Source organism: Spermophilus citellus (genome assembly GCF_964194105.1).
Source record: "Spermophilus citellus genome assembly, chromosome: 1".
In the NCBI taxonomy this organism is placed as follows: Eukaryota; Metazoa; Chordata; class Mammalia; order Rodentia; family Sciuridae; genus Spermophilus; species Spermophilus citellus.
Genome location: NC_138182.1, coordinates 39,498,926 through 39,515,948, shown reverse-complemented (window position 1 = coordinate 39,515,948; position 17,023 = coordinate 39,498,926). Strand labels below are relative to the sequence as shown.

The 17,023-nt window shown below is 35.0% G+C and overlaps 1 protein-coding gene across 3 annotated transcripts in view; it reads left to right on the top strand.

The window, feature by feature from the left end:
* Positions 1 to 16,320, top strand: part of FNDC3A (fibronectin type III domain containing 3A) — a 158,852-nt gene extending 142,532 nt beyond the window's left edge. For 2 of the 3 annotated variants that reach the window (XM_081289268.1, XM_081289267.1), the window contains 6 exons: positions 814 to 963; positions 1,070 to 1,353; positions 1,452 to 1,664; positions 3,793 to 3,959; positions 5,021 to 5,148; positions 13,777 to 16,319. In XM_081289268.1, the coding sequence (XP_081145394.1) occupies positions 814 to 963; positions 1,070 to 1,353; positions 1,452 to 1,664; positions 3,793 to 3,959; positions 5,021 to 5,148; positions 13,777 to 14,091 (1,257 nt within the window). In that variant the 3' untranslated portion in view covers positions 14,092 to 16,319. Of the gene's footprint in view, positions 1 to 813; positions 964 to 1,069; positions 1,354 to 1,451; positions 1,665 to 3,792; positions 3,960 to 5,020; positions 5,149 to 13,776 lie in introns of all 3 variants that reach the window. The other variant, XM_081289269.1, reaches the window with a different exon arrangement.
* The last annotated feature ends 703 nt before the right edge of the window (positions 16,321 to 17,023 follow it).

The following is a 17,023-nucleotide window of genomic DNA, read 5'->3' as shown; positions in this document are numbered from 1 at the left end:
TTGTACACAGGATTAATCAGTAATGATAATCATATTTTCAGTTTCCTTTGAAATTTAACAAGGAAAATGTTCTTGTATGGTTTAACATTTTATATTACCTAATAGAATTATTCAAAATATATTTACCTTAAAATATTCTTTCTGAAGTGATTCCTGGTCATATTTCTACCTCTAATTCAAAAGTTGTATTTTTGAGGGGCTGGGGTTATGGCTTCAGTAAAGCACTCACCTCGCACATGCTAGGCCCTGGGTTCTATCCTCAGCACCATATGTAAATAAATAAATAAATAAAGTAAAGGTATTGTGTCCAACTACAACTATAAAAAAATAAAACGTTTAAAAAAGTTTGTGTTTAAACGTTTTAAAGAAATCAAAAAATAAATGATAGGATAATAATGTTCGATTCATTCTACTATGTACATGTTCGATTACATGACCAGTGTAACTGTACATCATGTACAACCAGAAAAATGAGAAGTTATACTCCATTTATGTATGATGAGTCAAAATGCATTCTACTGGGCTGGGGTTGTGGCTCAGTGGTAGAGTGCTTGCCTATAATGTGTGAGGCACTGGGTTTGATCCTTAGCACCACATATAAAAATAAATTAAATAAAGGGATTGTGTCCATCTACAACTAAAAATATTTTTTTAAATGCTATTGTCATATATAATTAATTAGAACAAAGTTTTTTAAAAGTATAAAAAAGTTGAAAAATAATCGAGTTTTTAATATACATAGTAAAAGAACATATTTGCCCAAAAGCTATTTAGTCAATACAAAGACTAAGAACTTTATACTTTTTCTTAAAGATTCCTTTGAGTAATGGAACTGATGTCACCGAGTATCGATTGGAGTGGGGAGGAGTTGAAGGAAGTATGCAGATGTGTTATTGTGGGCCTGGCCTCAGTTATGAATTAAAGGGACTTTCACCAGCAACTACCTATTATTGCAGAGTCCAGGTAAAGGTGATTGGTTCCTTGTCATGTACTCTGTCCAGAGTTCTCCCTGTTGTGAGCATTTTCATGGTTGTGTCTTTGTTAACTTGAAGGCTTTGTTACTTTGTAGGCTCTGAGTGTTGTGGGTGCAGGCCCTTTCAGTGAAGTAGTAGCCTGTGTGACTCCACCATCAGTTCCTGCCATTGTGACTTGTCTTCAAGAAATAAGTGATGATGACATAGAAAATCTCAATTATTCACCTTCTACATCCCTTGCAATAAGCTGGGAAAAGCCTTGTGACCATGGTTCAGAAATCCTTGCCTACAGCATAGACTTTGGAGATAAACAGCCCTTAACAGTGGGAAAGATTACAAGCTATATAATAGACAATTTGCAACCAGATACAACATACAGGTATACTCTAAAAGATGTTAATTTTTCCCAGACCAGAGAAACACTTTAACTAAAATGATCATAAACTAAATTTTTTTTTCTTTTAATGTGGAACTTAGAATACGAATTCAAGCCTTGAATAGCCTCGGAGCTGGTCCTTTCAGCCATATGATAAAATTAAAAACTAAGCCCCTCCCTCCTGACCCACCTCGTCTGGAATGTGTTGCCTTTAACCACCAGAACCTTAAGCTGAAATGGGGAGATGGTACAGCAAAGACACTGTCAACAGATTCTATCCAGTATCACCTTCGGATGGAGGATAAGAATGGAAGGTAGGTTGTTTACTTGCTTTTTTATATAGTTTTAATAGGTTTTAAGTATATATAAATTTTATAAATTATAGAAGTAAAATAAGTTTGCAAAAATAGTTGCAGTTATCATGAGAAATGATCTTTAAGTGTACTGGGTTCAGAATATCTGAAGGCACTGTTTACAATTTGAGTGGAATGCTAAAGGAAAAAATTAAGTGGGCTATTCTTTGGATCTCTTCTCCAACCCATTTACTCTCTTCATAAAATGTAATCTTGGCTACAAAATAATTCTAAAGTGTTTATTTTCAGCAGGGCTTAATTTCACTATTTCTGTATACCATTCCATATATACTGCCCAGCTAAACCCTGCATTTCAGTTACAGTGTTATTGAAAATATTTGTAATGTTAACTATTCAAATGCCTATTTAGGGCTGTTTGTTCATGTTTAATCCCATACAAATAATGTCATATACCTCCACAGCTATTATAATATTTTAAGACTTTTAAATTTTGGTTTTTTACTTTTTACTCTAATTTATTAGAATTTTGTCTCTTTTTGGTACTGGGGATTGAACCCAGAGGTTCTCTATCATTGAGCTACATCCCCAGCTCTTTTTAAATATATTTTATTTAGAGACAGGGTCTCACTAAGTTGCTTAGAGCCTCACTGAATTGCTGAGGCTGGCTTTGAACTTGCAGTCCTCCTGCTTCAACCTCTCAAGCCACTGGGATTACAGGCATGCGCCACCATGCCCAGTTTATCTGAAGCATTTTATCTGAAATTTTTCATTTTATTAAAAGGTTATTAACTTTAATCTTACTGGTTTAAGTACTACAAAAGAAAAAAAGCAAACACTTACATTTTGCTCTAAAAGCAAAGTGCTAAAATTTAGAAAAGAATTGAGACAAAGATAGAAAAATGAAGCATATGTAAACTGTGGTTTAAAAGTTGGCAGTATGGCAGTGTAGCTAATTTGTTGATTTGGCAAGATGAATGTCCAGTCATGAAACTAGACATTCTAAGTTCCACATTAAACAAGAAGAAAAAATGCCAATGCTCTTTAAAAAAAAAAAAAAAAAAAAAAAAAAAAAAAAAGCAAGGCTTATCCAGTAATTGTTTCTTGGAAATACTGTTACTTCAGGTCACTAAATATTTCTTCATTTTTTTAACTTGACTACAGTTCATACTGTTAGCACTATAAGAGCATTCATTATTTGTTCCAAAAAAAATTTACAAATAGCCAATCAAAAATACTGGGAAACACTTAGCTAGCTTTATAGATAAAATTTTAGAATATATAATATTAAACTTCCATCACACAGTTCAAGTGTATAATTTATTTGAAATTTCATATTTTCTCATACTGTTGTAAATTTCCAGAAAACGTGCATCGGCTAAAATTTTGCCTAGAAATTAAGAGTTCTGTTTCCCAGTTAAAGGCAAGAAATACAAAAATAGAAACCTACTGTGTAAATATATATTAGAAGACTACAATCAGAAGCAAAGCCATGGTTACCAGAAGCCTAAGGAAAACCCAACTTAGAATGGTTGGACACCGCTGGGCACGGTGGTACACGCTGGTAATCCCAGCCACTCAGGAGGCTAAGGCAGGAGGATCACAAATTCAGGCCACCCTCATCAATTTAGGGAGGCCCTGAGTAACTTAGCAAGACCCCATCTCAAAATACAAAATAAAAAGGGCTCAGGCTCAGTGACAGGAGTGCGTGCATGTGTGGGGCACTGGGTTCAATCCTTAGCACCACATAAAAATGAACAAATAAAATAAAGGCATTCTGTCCATCTACAACTACCCCCCAAAAAATTTTTTTTAATCCTTTAAAAAAAATCGTGGGAACAGAGGCAGGGGGTGGGGCGGGGGGGAATGGCTGGGAATGTGGCTCAGCGTTAAGCACCCCTGGATTCAATCACCAGTACCAAAAAAAAGAATAGTTGGACACGAAATTCAGTAAGATTTTCAGGATACCAAGTCGAATTGGGAATCTTATCACATCTGTGATTTTCATCATCTAATGATGAAAAACAAAAAGATATATGTAATTTTGAAATTTTTGTAATTCAGTAATTTTGAAAACATTTTTTTATAAATAGTCTAAGGTTTATTTAATACAGAGTTATTTCTATTTTAGGTTTGTATCCTTGTACAGAGGACCATGTCATACATATAAAGTACAAAGACTTAATGAGTCAACATCGTATAAATTCTGTATTCAAGCTTGTAATGAAGCTGGGGAAGGCCCCTTCTCCCAAGAATATATTTTCACTACTCCAAAATCTGTCCCAGCTGCCTTGAAAGGTAAGTTATACATCTTGCAGTTCTTTTCTTTAATAATAAATCAATTTTACATTTTAATAAAGTGTTTTGTTTACTTTCATTAAAACTTAGTACTGAATATATGTCCAACACAGACAAGCCTACCTACTGGGAGTTTCCTTAAGTAATAAAGGCTATTTTATCTGGCATGTTAATACTCAGACAAGTATTGGGTTTGTCAGTGGTCATTTTAACAATTAAAAATGCAAAATTGAATAGATAGGCTACTTTTCTAATCGGATCATTTGCTGTTTCTGCTATTGTTACTTAAAGGAAAAAAGCATAAAATCTGATTGTTTATGTTTTAAATCTTTTTTTATTCATTCAGATTCATTCAGGGGGAGAGCCAAGTCTTCTGCTAAGTAAAACAAATTTTTACTTGCTTAATTTGGATTTTTCAATCATATTTATACACAAACATGAAGTACTTTTTTTAAATGAGCCTTGTAAGGATTGCACTTTGTGCATTTAATCAAAATGCTTAAGATCTTTGAACTCCAAGGACTCATCACAAAGACTTCTAGGATAATATCCTGGATCAAGAGCTTGAATGGCTCATTTGTTAAGCAGATCTAGAATTTGTGGGACTCTTCTTGAATAGTCTTTCTAATAATGTTGATGAGTTTCACTGAGAACATTATTCTGTTCCCTCATCCAGTTTAGTGTCTCTTGGGCTTAAGAATATTGTTGATTTATAGCCAAGTTATATGCCTATAATCCCAGCAACTCAGGTGGCTAAGGCAGAAGGATTGCAAGTTCAAGGCCAACCTCAGCAATCTAGCAAGATCCTGCCTCAAAATAAGTGTATAAAAAGGGCTGGGGGTATAGTTCAGTGGTAAAGCACCCCTGGTTTAAAACTGCAGTACCACAAAAAAGAAAAAAAGATTATTGATTTTCTTAACTTCTTTGTATGAAGATATCAAAAATTCACTGATATTTAAGTTTATTAAGTTTTATAGGTTTGTTTATGTTTATAAAAGCAAGTATGGTGTATGAAGTTAAAAATCAAACGGAGCAGCATATCTTATATTTCTTCCCTCTAGCTCCCAAAATAGAGAAATTAAATGATCACATTTGTGAAATTACATGGGAATGTTTACAGCCAATGAAAGGTGATCCAGTTATTTACAGTCTTCAAGTTATGATGGGAAAAGATTCAGATTTCAAACAGGTACGTGCCAAGATGTAATTTTATAGTTATCTATTTTATCTTTCTTTCATTTTTCAGTATTTTCAGTACAAGATTTGACCATCTTTACCATTTTGATTTAGAAACACTGTTCAATATAGAATATGTTCCAGAGATCTTAGGATTCAAAATATTTGGGGCATGAACTATACTAACACAGATTATTTTCACTTGACAATTATTCATTAAACTCTATGCTAGGCAGTCAATATATAACACTGAACAAAAAGTATTTAGTCCATGGAGTTTACATTCTTTTAGAAAAAGACATATTAAAGGCAAATAAACACATTAGTATATAGTATGACAGTTCTAAGTGCATTGGAGAGAAAATTAAATGGGGTTAAAAAAAATTGTACCAGAGGGAAAAGGACCCAAGGGAAGTGATAGGACTTCTTCTTAGAACATTTTTCTCCTCTTGAGATAGGAACACGTATGTTAAATTTGAACAATAAGAAGGCCAATATGAGTGAGACAGAGGGAACCCTAGAGAGACTTGTTGATGAAGTATGGTAGCAGCTAACAATTTTGCTGCTGCTAGAGAATAAAGACTTACCAATACTTGGCCTCCTCAGTTACACATTTCTTTCTTGAGCCTTACTGAAGCCACATTTAAGAATTCGGGGTTCCCCCTAAGCATATTCAATCTCTAGAGTCAGTTAAATGACATTCCTTTTGGAAAAAAACATTAAGAGAGCCAATGTGATATGAAGATAAGAATGTCATATAAGACATTAAAAGGTATACTACTATACTTAACTGCTTGTGATTTCAGAAGCCAGTGGAGTATTTTGACCAGAATAGTCACATAATCTGACACAGGTCATTTTGGTTACAGTGTTGAAACACTGGACAGAGGGGCAAAAGCAAAGAGACCAATAAGGAGGCTTTTACAATAATAGTAATAATCACAAATTATTATATAATTAATTATTAATTATATTATATAATGCTTAAATATAACAATAAAACAATTGTTATGGAAATCCAAAGGAAGTATCGCCACCTTAGCAGAGAAATTTCAAAGATAGCTTCCTGGTAAAGAGTGAGTAATGGTCAGGTAGAGTGGAGAGTGGTCAGTGTTTATTATAAATATATGACTCACCTACTGGGGCTGTAGCTTAGTGGCAGAGTACTTGCCTTTGCCTAGCATGTGTGGGTGAGGCACTGAGTTCGATCCTTAGCACCACATAAAAATAAATAAAGGCATCCTTCCACCTACAACTACAAAAAAAAAAAATTAAGTTATTTAAAATATATAGAGAGAGGTGTGTGTGTATATACACACACACACACACACACACACACACACACACGACTCAGAAAATTTCTGTAAGCATTTCATCCTAATTTCCTTCTTCCTGTCAATCTTCTTTATTTTTGAAGACTCAATCTGGGCTGTTTTAATTGTACTGTATCTTACATTTTCTTTTCCCACTAGAAAAATCAGTCATCTGTGTTATTCCATCCTTGTGCTATTCTAATTATTGATAGAATTTGTAATATATATTTTTCTTTCAAATTGTGTTAAATATAGACATGTGACAAATAACTAAAATTTCAAAAGATCCAAAGAGTTAGATTAAATTTAGCAAATGATTGTTTTTCTTTATTAAGCCATCTGCAAATTTACACAATAATTAGATTTGAAATGTAATTTGCAGATAAGCAGGTTTCCTTCCAAGGAAGAAGCAAAATTAATATTAAAGAAAATATAATTGTATTAGCGTGTTTAAAGGAAATAGGGACCCCACTTTTGAGTAGTATATGAATTTTAATAAGTTAATGTCACTACATGAAACACCACTGCTAGTTCTAATATAACTTCGAAATTAAATTAACCCTTTTATCACTTATACTTATTTTAGATTATACATGGTAAAACTTAAAATTATGATATCTTTAGAACTTCATTCTATAGATGCTCATCTAAATCTCTTAAAAAGTTATAAAATTCTACAACTTACAAATTGTATTCCAAAAGTTTGAAGGCCTTTTAAGAAGTCAATTTCTTTCATAGAATTTAGCTTTTTATTTATAATTTATTTGACATTCAACACACGTTATGTAAAGAGAATTATAGGGATACTATATTAACTATTCTAATTTTAAGAAAATTGTTTAGATTCTAGCAAGCAAGCAGAAATTATACAATGATAACATTTTACATAACTATAAAAGGTCATAAATATAAAACTTTTTTATAAAGAAGAATGATTAATTTCAGCTGGACTTTGGAATATTTCCAAAAGTAGTGTCATATAACTAATACTTCAGGGGCTAGAGTACTTAACAGGGAACCATGAACTCTCAAGTGTGACTTCAGCAAGGTTCAAGAATGGAATATGTTGTGGAAAAGCCAGGTATGGGTGGGTCTTCATTCTTTAGCAGTAGGAATTGTTGATATATTTAAGAAGGAGAAATTAGCCTGGCAGCAAGTATCTATGAGCCAAGTATTAGGAACAAATTGATTGCTTTACTTTCTTACTTTTCTTTATTCATTTTTCATCAATGGCTTTCTCCAAACTTTTGGTGTTGTCTTGCCCTGTGCCTCTCAATAGCACTTGATATGGAGTTGCCCTCGTTCTCTAAAGTCTCTATTCTTACCTTCCTCTCTAACATACATGCTAACTCCCTCGATAGATAGCTGACCTTACTAGGTATTAGAAGAAACATACTTTATTTGGGAAAGTAATCTGTCAAATGTCTACTGACTCTTGAAGCCTCTCATAAGTGTATACATTTTTAAAAACAAATGCTTTCTAACCAAAAATCGCATTTTAGATGGTATAACAAAGTGTGGAAAATTTGGAGGGCAGTTAAGCCACTTTCAAAGCAGATCAACCCCCTGGGAGTTTTCCAAGTACCAGGAAAACTCAGAATTGGCTTTTGAGAAATTAAGTGTAGATCCTGTCAGGGAAAAAAACCTGAAGGTAGGTGGACTTGGTTGGTCCAACAGCTGAATGAAATCATCTGGAACTTGGTTTCTCTCACTGCCTTCAGAGTCTTCACCTAGCAGTAGAGAATTTGACTCATTCACTTAAAGAAAGCACTTAAGATTTCAAAGACCAATGACTGTGCTAGGGCTTAACCAAGCAGAGCCTACCCTCAAAGCTAAGAGTGAGGCCAGCCTCTCCTAATACATGGACTGGGTAGTGGAGAGGGTTTGACACCTCATCTAAAAATTAGAGCACTTGTGGTAGTGGCAGATAAGGGGGCTAAACAGAAACAGTACCAACAGGCCTTACAGATAGAATCATCTAGGAAATTATTTATTTTGATGGATCTGTTTGCTGAATTATAGAGGCTGCTGAGATCTGTAAGTCTGGGGCTGAGGAAAGCAAGTGGTATAGTTGAAGTCTAAACCCTAACTCCAAAGAACCAGAAGTGCCAGTGGTTTAAGTCTGTGAGGATCCAGAGGCCCAAGGATTGTGGACATCAGAGTCCCAGGAACAGGACAAAATGGTGTTCCAGCTAAGCAGAGAAAACTTACCCTTCCTCTGCCTTTTTGTTCTATTCAAAGATTCGATGATGCCAAACACCTTGGTGGGGATTATCTTCTTTACTCACTGAGCCAATTCATAGCCTAATCTATTCCAGAAAGGCCCTCACAGACATACTTTGCTGCAGTGTTTTACCTACTATCTGGGCATCCCCTTAGCCCAGTCAACACATACCATCATAGTAGGAACAATTGTTGAGACAGTGGATTCATATAGAATCTACTTCCTTTCATAAGCTTCTGAATTCAGATTCTCAAGACCTGGGTCCTCAGAGTGCCTTCCAGACCTAATGAACCCAAATATCTGAGGATAGGGCCCACAATTCTATAGGGTTTTTTGTTTTCTTAATTTTTTATTTGTTCTTTTCAGGTATACATGACAGTAGAGGGTATTTTGACATATCATATAGACATGGAGTATAACTTCCCATTCTTATGGTTGTACATGATGTGGAGTCAGACTGGTCATGTATTCATATGAACTGTCTTTTCTATTCCCATCACTTTTCCCTTCCCTTCATTCCCCTTTGTCTAATCCAGTGCACAGTTCTGTTTTATTTTGTTTTAAAGTTCCAAATGATTCCTATGAATAAAAATTTTTAGAAATCACGCAGAGTAAATTTAATAACTGCTCATAAAATTCCACCTATAACTCCCTTATCAGTAATAAAGTAGATAGACGATAGATGAGCTGCTAGTTATTTATCTATATTTAGTTGTTATTGAGGGGCTTTACTGTTCTCAATGTATTGCTCATTATCAAATACATGATATGTTAAGGAATGACTTAAGTTGTTTGTACTCAATTCAAAAATAGTGTATTGCTAAAATTATTGTATTTAACTATAATATTTATTGTGCATATGATTCACTGCAAAACCAGATTATGGTTATGTAATATACACAAGAAGTAGTGATAGTTAAAATCTATTCCTTTTTAAAAAAAAAAAAAACTGCCTCAAAAGTTGATACCTTTGAATGTACACTTGTCCTCAGAAATAACTATTTTGAATTTTAGTAGGAGTACTTGATAAATGAAGTTTATCTAGCCAACCAAATGGGTTTTGAGAATGTAGAGATAAAATCAGATAAGATACCAGATTCATTTATTCATTTTTATTGATCATAATTCTCCAATTGTTATTTTCTCCATGGTTCAAAATATTCATAATACTAAATTAAGGACAGATATCAATTTATGAAACTTTAAATTTCTTTGAAGGTTTCCGTGTAAAGTCCTGTTGCAGTTGGCATACTGTTTCAAATCTCTTGACTAACTAGACACATAAAAACTTCACAAGCTTACATTTTTAATCTGCAGTTCCCTATTAAAATGCAAAGTTAAAATAGTAATCTCTTACCTGATATTCTCTTAACTGTAAATCTATATTGATATTTGCCTATCTATGAATAGATAATTCATTTGTAGCAAATATAAAGGGCTATTTTGTTTAAATAATATGTAATTTTATCTGAATAGTAGCAATGACCAAAATAATTTCAAGTATCTATAAGATGTCCCCCTTCAGATCCTTCCAACATTTGAAACATAAAATTGAGAAAATTTGATATCATCATCTTTCCAACTTCTTCCTAACTTCATTAGTATCATGGGCATCAAGATCATCTTGGTCCTGGGGCTGCAGTTGTAGCTCAGTGGGTAGAGCACATGCTTAGCATGTGTGAGGCACCAGGTTCCATCCCTAGCACCACATAAAAATAAATAAAGGTGTTGTATCCATCTACAACTATTTTTTAAAAAGATTCCAGTAAATTTTTTATCTTTCCTACCAGCTCTTTCAAAAGTCATTTCTAGGTTCATAAAAAAAAAAAAAAATACATCAGTAGCACATGCCTGTAATCCCAGTTAATGAGAAGAGTGAGGCAGGAGGAAGGCAAGTTTGAGACTAACCTAAACAACTTAGCAAGACCCTGCCTCAAAATAAAAAATTAAAAGGGCTGGGGATGTGGCTCTGTGTTAAAGCACCCCTGGGTTCTATCCCCAGTACCAGAAAAGGGAGACTACATCAGGACCTCATAGCTTTATTCAGCAAGAGTGTCCTGTCCACTTCCCTTCAGTCCCTCACACAACATGATCAGGGTTCCTTTAATACTTACTTAATGTGATACCCTAAAATAGCCCCTCTTATGTTAAATCTACCTAAATTTCTAAACTAGAAAAATTAAATGTATTCCTCCTCTCTCTGACAGATCTCGGAACTTTTTTTTTTTTAATGAGGTACTAGATATCAGGACCTTGTATATGCTAGACAAACGCTTAACTACTGAACCACCTCCCCAGCCAGATGTCTTTGCCAGATCTCCTCTTCTTTTGTCATGTTCATGCCATTTGTTGACAGTTTTTTCCCCTAACCATACATTGCCATGTTCATTTGGAGACATGGCAAATAAAGCTTAAAGACAAAAATTAAAATCACTCTTTATATTATTAAAAATACATTTAATTTTTACCAAGTTGGCTTTATCATATGTGTAAATTTTTAATACTGATTTCTAATACAAAATTATTTTTTTTTTATTGTTGGTTGTTCAAAACATTACATAGTTCTTTTTTTTTTATTGTTGGTTGTTCAAAACATTACATAGTTCTTGACATATCCTATTTCACACTTTGATTCAAGTGGGTTATGAACTCCCATTTTTACCCCGTATACAGATTGCAGAATCACATCAGTTACACTTCCATTGATGTACATATTGCCATACTAGTGTCTGTTGTATTCTGCTGCCTTTCCTATCCTCTACTATCCCCCCTCCCCTCCCCTCCCCTCTTCTCTCTCTACCCCCTCTACTGTAATTCATTTCTCCCCCTTGTATTATTTTTCCCATTCCCCTCACTTCCTCTTGTATGTAATTTTGTATAACCCTGAGGGTCTCCTTCCATTTCCATGCACTTTCCCTTCTCTCTCGCTTTCCCTCCCACCTCTCATCCCTGTTTAATGTTAATCTTCTTCTCATGCTCTTTGTCCCTACTCTGTTCTTAGTTACTCTCCTTATATCAAAGAAGACATTTGGCATTTGTTTTTTAGGGGTTGGCTGGCTTCACTTAGCATAATCTGCTCTAATGCCATCCATTTCCCTCCAAATTCTATGATTTTGTCATTTTTTAATGCAGAGTAATACTCCATTGTGTATAAATGCCACATTTTTTTTATCCATTCATCTATTGAAGGGCATCTAGGTTGGTTCCACAGTCTTGCTATTGTGAATTGTGCTGCTATGAACATCGATGTAGCAGTGTCCCTGTAGCATGCTCTTTTTTAGGTCTTTAGGGAATAGACCAAGAAGGGGAATAGCTGGGTCAAATGGTGGTTCCATTCCCAGCTTTCCAAGAAATCTCCATACTGCTTTCCAAATTGGCTGCACCAATTTGCAGTCCCACCAACAATGAACAAGTGTACCCTTTTCCCCACATCCTCGCCAGCACTTGTTGTTTGACTTCCTAATGGCTGCCAATCTTACTGGAGTGAGATGGTATCTTAGGGTGGTTTTGATTTGCATTTCTCTGACTGCTAGCGATGTTGAGCATTTTTGCATGTACTTGTTGATTGTCTAATACAAAATTATTTATTTTTAAATTTTTTTTAGTTGTTGATGGACCTTTATTTTATTTATTTTTATACAGTGCTGAGAATCAAACCCAGTGCCTTACACATGCTAGGCAAGCACTCTATCACTGAGCCACAACCTCAGCTCAAAATCATTTAATTTATTACCATCTCTCATATATGGATCAGTTTTACATTCCTACTCCCTGAGATGTTCATCTGTGTTCTCCAAACTAATGTATAAAAACTATTTTCTGTAAGATTCATCTTAGGATGAATAAAAGTTTCTTTATCTATGTTAAAGTTAATAATTCACAGAGGCCTTTTATTAAGTACCTACTGGATTCTGGAGACACACAAAATGAAGCAGAGATTTTCTTCAGGAGCAAGCCCGTATGCTAAAAGTGCTTAAAAGAATGCTAGCTCAGGTATTGATTGATCTAATTTGTAGCCCAACAGCTAGTGGGAGCAAGCCAATTGGGGAATGATTCCACCCTGTGAGCCTTGGTTTTCTCATTAATAGAGTGAGAAGAGGGACTCGTTAATGAGAACAGTTACCTTCACATTTGAACACTCTTCTTATGCTATTAGCTCATCTCATCCTCATAATTACCATACAAGTTAAGTACTGTTATGCCTATTGTACTGAGGTAATTGATCTAAATTTACTGGAGTGGGAGGTGGTGGAACAGAGCTTGGACTACTGGGTGACCAATTCCATCTTCCTGTTGAGTAGCACACTTCCTTAAAAATCCATGCAACTCTTGTTTTCTCCCTCTCTCTCTGCTCCCCTTCCTCCCTCCCTCCACCCTGAGACATGGTAGAGGAGCCTTTGAAGTTTATAGTGATTTACCACAGGTACCTATAGAAAATTCCTGTTGTTTCATTCAACTGATGTGTTTAAATTTTTATAGAAAGTTACTAGTTAGCCGAAAGTGGGGGTGGGGGGGGAGACGAGATTATAGTCTTTCTCCTCACATGGAATGAAGTCACCAAAAATGACTTCCTGCATGCGAGGAAAGCTGGGAAGTGCCTGAGAGCTGGCTGACTTGCTTGTTCTCTTGCCGCTTTAGGGCACATCTTCACTCCTTAACTGGTTTGTAAGCTGTGAGGCTAGGTCTTCCATCCTCACTTGTCAAATTTCTCCTGCCCTTATACAACAGACAGATAAGTACTTTAATGGATAGGGTGTTCGGGGGTTTTTTGTGTTTTATTTTGTGTGTGCTTTGTTAGTTTGGTACTGGGGATTGAACCCAGGAGCAATTTACCACTGAGCTGCATTCCTAGTACTTTTTATTTATTATTTTGAGACAGGGTCTTGGCAAATTAGCAAGACCCTGTCTCCAAGTATAAAAATAGGACCGAGTACATGGTTCAGTGGTAAAGTGCCCCTGGGTTCAATCCCCAGTATTGCAGAAAATAAAGTCAATGATATTTACTAGCTTTCATGTCAAAATATAATTCTAAAACTAGTCATTGTTAACACATTTTCTGACTAGACTCTACACACGATTCTTCCTTTTAATCTTTCATTGACAGATTTACAAAGGTCCCGACTCTTCCTTCCGGTATTCCAGCCTCCAACTGAACTGTGAATATCGCTTCAGAGTGTGTGCCATTCGCCAGTGCCAAGATCCTTTGGGGCACCAGGACCTAGTCGGTCCCTACAGCACCACAGTGCTCTTCATCTCTCAGAGGACAGAACCGCCAGCCAGCACCAACAGAGACACTGTGGAAAGCACCCGGACCCGGCGCACGCTAAGTGACGAGCAGTGTGCTGCTGTCATCCTTGTGCTGTTTGCTTTTTTTTCCATTTTGATTGCCTTTATCATTCAGTACTTTGTAATCAAGTGAAAATATAACTTTATTTTAACACTGTATTACATTTTATTTTGTCATGTACTAAAATTATTTCCGTAACGCTTTTACAAAAACGATGGCATTTAGCACTGGCATTGAGACTATAGCACATCATTTTTTGCCATTTTCAGTGCTCATATTGTTAGGTAGAGGCTGGCACTTTATTAGAATGCAAGCCACAGAAATATCAATTTTGGGGAGGGTTTTTTGGTTGGTACTTTTGACTCTCTCTCTCTCTCTCTCTCTCTCTCTCTCTCTCTCTCTCTCTCTCTCTCTCTCTTGACATGCCTTCTTGTAGAACAAACTTTCTAAGAGACATCAATTTATAATTGATAATTTTGACCAGTCACCATGAGTGAAACAGTGATGACCTGATAAAGATTATTACCAAGTGAAAATTCAGAATGACTAGAATTTACACTAATGTGCTATATAAAAATGTTAAAGTCTGATGCTGTGAAAGCAATCTAGTGCTATATTTCTACCTCCTCATTTGTCTTAATTATTTGGTAAGTGGGATTATGATGAATAACTGGAGGGGCTTAGCAAAAACTGGATGAAAGAACATGTGTGAAAAAGAACCTTCTTATTTGATAAATGTGGAGTTCTTCATGACAAGTGTATATTCATGGATTCACAGATAAGTCAAAGAAAGCACAGGCAGTTTACTTGGCCTAAAAATATTTCAATGTTTACTCCAAAAGTACCTCTTCGGGTCTTGAGAACATGGAAAAACAGAGACTTTTAGATAGTAACTTTTTTAAAAAATCATCATAAAAACCAACTCTGAATTTCAAACCTACTTGGCTTGTTTTGTGAGCCTTTGGACTATATGTATGTTTGTAAGGGCACACACATACATATATGACATATATATATAAACTATACATACCTAGTGTAGGAATACATACATACACACATCTACTCCACCTCTCTGGTATAGGCTAATTTTGAAGAACTCCCATAAACTTTGCTGCTTCTCCTATAACTACTGCCATCACCATCAAAATTCATAATCAAACCTAACCTTTTTTGTTTGGGGCACCAAATCTGAAGACAAAATTAATTTGCACCAGTAAACTTCAAGCTGCTTTCTTTCTTGAAAAACTAATGTTTAATGTGTAATGTCTGTTCAGATACTGTTCCAAATTGTTGATTGCATGTGGTTAATGTTGCATTAGAGCACTTTGCAATTGCATAAATTCATTAATGTTTTGTGAGCTTGCATTTGTGAGTTATTGGATGATCAGATTGAATCTTGTCGAGTATCACATTGTACATCTTGCTTAGATGTTGACGACTGCCAGTAATAATACAGTTTGTAATGAAACTATCTAAAATTCTTGTTTTATCACATCTGTTATCTGTAAAACACCTGTAACTAGCTTTTTTAATTTATTATTTGAATTTTAGGATAGTGAATCACTAATTTTTAGTTGCTGAAGTTAGCATTTTAGTGATAACTAAGCACTTCTGTCAGTCTTGGAAAAAAGGAACATATGTTTTGTGCTTTGAAGATCTCTGAAGAATTTCCCTTAATAGAATGGGCATGTATTGTAATTGTTTTATGTCAAATGATCTGTGCTGTAGAAAAAAAAAACATTAACCTTTGTTCAAAAAAGAACGGATAAACTTGGCCTTTCCGAGTGGTAAGAATGATCTGTCACTATAATATACTGTATGTTTACATTTTATTTAATCTCTTTATGTATAGGGTGATAACCTTCCCCAAAAACAACAGCGATTGCATTGTTTTCTAGAAACTTATTCTTTAAAGTGCCACATTTGGCAGTACAAATGAGTTTGAGTGTAAGAGCCCAGAGATTTCTATATAGTTGAATGTCTAAAATGGTAAAATGTGCCACTGTGACAAGTTACAGTGGCTTATGTTTTTCATAGTAATTCAAATGAACTCCTATTTTTGATAGTAAATGTCATTTAATAGTGTACTTGCCATTTGAGCCTCACTGCAAAATTAGTGCAGAGGAGAAAACAATTTTTAATGTAATCTTGATTTTACCTCATATACTGTACATTCCAAAACTCTAAACTTTTTAAAGGTTATAGATACACTACCAAACATATCACCTTAAAATTGTACAAGATTAAACTTCATAAAAATGGTAAAATATAATCTCATAAGAATACATAAACTGTGTAGCAAAAGTATCTTTAAAATCCATGGAAAATAAAAGTTGTATCATTCTTTTTTGAGATATGTTTATTGTATTCATATACATTTAATTACTTGCTACCTATTTGAGAAAATAAAATAAGGCTTTCCCTCTTCTAGTAGGCTTAAAACAGTTTTCCCAGCCCTATTCAAATCTTAAACATGAATGAAATTAGAAATTTTATCCCAGCAACTTGATTTTATGCAATTCATTATCTTAATTGCTTTACATATATAAAGAATAAGATAAGTCTGAAGTAAATGAGCTTTGGAAAATAAAAGCCTGGGGTAAATGGCACATGCCTTTAGTCCCAGCTACATGAGAGTATCATTTCAGCCTGGAAGCTGGAGGCCAGTCTGGGCAGCATAGCAAGATCCCACCTCTAAATAAGTTTACCCATTGGGAAGAAAATCTCTGACCTCCCCTTTTCTGCATTCCTCACCTGTTTTCTAGTACCATTCTCCTATTCCTAGGAGCCCATGACTTTCCTACTATTTGTATCGCTAGGTCTGCCTTCCCCCAGAAAATTCACCTTGTCCTCTCTCATCCCCTATTAAAATTTCCGTCCCATGGGTCACCTCTTGTACATTCCTTACTTTTAAAATCCAACTGGATCTCTGCCACAAGTGCAGATAATCACAATAAAGTTTAAAGTGTAAGGCTGGGGAAGCATCACTGCATAGAAACAATTAAGGAGGAATCAGCCTTTAAGGGCTATGATACCCTGTCACCTCTGTTTTTCCATAGATTGG